The sequence below is a fragment of the Frankliniella occidentalis genome, unplaced genomic scaffold, assembly GCF_000697945.3.
Source record: "Frankliniella occidentalis isolate FOCC.00 unplaced genomic scaffold, Focc_3.1 Scaffold247, whole genome shotgun sequence".
Lineage (NCBI taxonomy): Eukaryota > Metazoa > Arthropoda > Insecta > Thysanoptera > Thripidae > Frankliniella > Frankliniella occidentalis.
Genome location: NW_026267373.1, coordinates 356,638 through 358,137, shown reverse-complemented (window position 1 = coordinate 358,137; position 1,500 = coordinate 356,638). Strand labels below are relative to the sequence as shown.

At 63.7% G+C, this 1,500-nt stretch overlaps 1 protein-coding gene across 7 annotated transcripts in view; it reads left to right on the top strand.

Moving 5' to 3' along the window:
- Nucleotides 1-1,500, top strand: part of LOC113203689 (protein numb) — a 42,961-nt gene that overhangs the window by 24,037 nt on the left and 17,424 nt on the right. Inside the window, exon 1 of one of the 7 annotated variants that reach the window (XM_052273106.1) lies at nucleotides 211-391. The exons of the other annotated variants lie outside the window; for them this stretch is intronic. Within the exon in view, the coding sequence (XP_052129066.1) occupies nucleotides 275-391 (117 nt within the window). The 5' untranslated portion in view covers nucleotides 211-274. Of the gene's footprint in view, nucleotides 1-210; nucleotides 392-1,500 lie in introns of those variants that run through there. 7 annotated transcript variants of the gene reach the window in all.

Genomic DNA, 1,500 nt, shown 5'->3' with positions numbered 1-1,500 from the left:
TGCGGCTCCATCAGGACGACGCGACAGATGACATCAAAAGAGAAAGAGGAACCGGAGGCCGAGCGCTCCGGGACCAGACCAGCCAGGAGGCAGCCTGCTGCCTGGACCAGGCGTTCTGGCCTCTTTCAAACCCCCGCCCCCTACAGCCGCCGTGTTGCCGCCGCTGCTGCTGCTGCTGCTGCTGCTGCTGCGCGTGGACAGCTGCCTGCCTGCCGCCGGCCGCACTGACGACCACTGACGGCCGGACGAGCAGACTGCGTTGTTGTGCGTAGTGATGCGCGCTCCGGGGAAAAAACAAACTTGCCAACAAAATCGACGACAACGACAACCACCACCACCACAACAATCTCCTCGCGACTCGGTGGTGCAGTGGACGCGCGGCGACTTGGCGGTAAATATGTGTGCTTCTGCCATGTCATCGCGTCACGGCCGCCTGTCGCCTGCAGCCGCGTCGCCCCACTTTGATTACTCAGCAGCGCCGTTCAACGCTCTCGCATTCTCTCGATTCTCTTTCTCTCCCCCTCCTTTTATTATTATTATTCCCATCAAACCCCGACCAGTCTTATTTGGCTCGGAAATTCGCTTTCCGTCGTGGATTATTTGCCTAGCCCACCCACGCTCATCCGGCCGGAGGGAGCCGCGCGGCGCAGACGGAAATGAATGAGTGTTTTACGATTTAAATCGCACTCCTCACCTTTGCGTGGCCATCATGTGCCCACAGCGGCGCGGGGGAGCGCGTGCGGGCGCTGCGTGGGCGGTCCCGGACGGGCAGCGAGATGAGGAGGATGGCGGGGAGGACGAACGTGGTCGCCATGTTACGTATGGCACGCGCGTGTCGACATCTGCATATGCAGAGTGGATGGAGGGACTTGCCTGTCGAAGTAGGTTTCGGCGCAGATACAGGGGGAGGGGCTTGTAAGTCCTGCGACGCCTCGCCACCCTGCACACCGCCACTACCCGCCCCGGGGGCCGTAATGGAGTCAAACAAACCAGGTTTGGAGGCGGCGGGGGAGGGTGGGCATGGTAGGGGTAGGTGAGCAAACAGTAGTCGCCCTCGCGGGGGAGGCAGCAGGCGCCGGGGGCAGGAGAGGGCAGGGCGTTTGCCCGGAGCCCCCTCCCCTCCCCCGCCGCCCCCTCGGCCTCAGGGCCCTTGCCTCGCTGGGGGGAAAAAGGGAATATTTGAAAGGACGGGACAGCCGTGGCGGGGCGCGTGGCAGAAGGAGAAGAGTAATGTGGCGAGGCATTCTGCTCGCATTCTGCTGTGAGCCGGGCCCCGGGGGCCCCGGGCCCGCCGGGCTGGCGGGGAGTGACTCGACTCTCCTCGCCTTTCTCGTGCTGTTCTGCCTGCCGCCCGCAGTGATTGAACGTCGCGCGATGTGAATGCTGTCATTTCGCGTGGCTGCTCTTTGATATGCTTGTTCTCCTCCTCACTCGCTCCTCGCTCCTTCTGCGCGGGGGGCGCCGCCTCCGCCGTCTATTGCCAGGGCGACCGATGGGGGG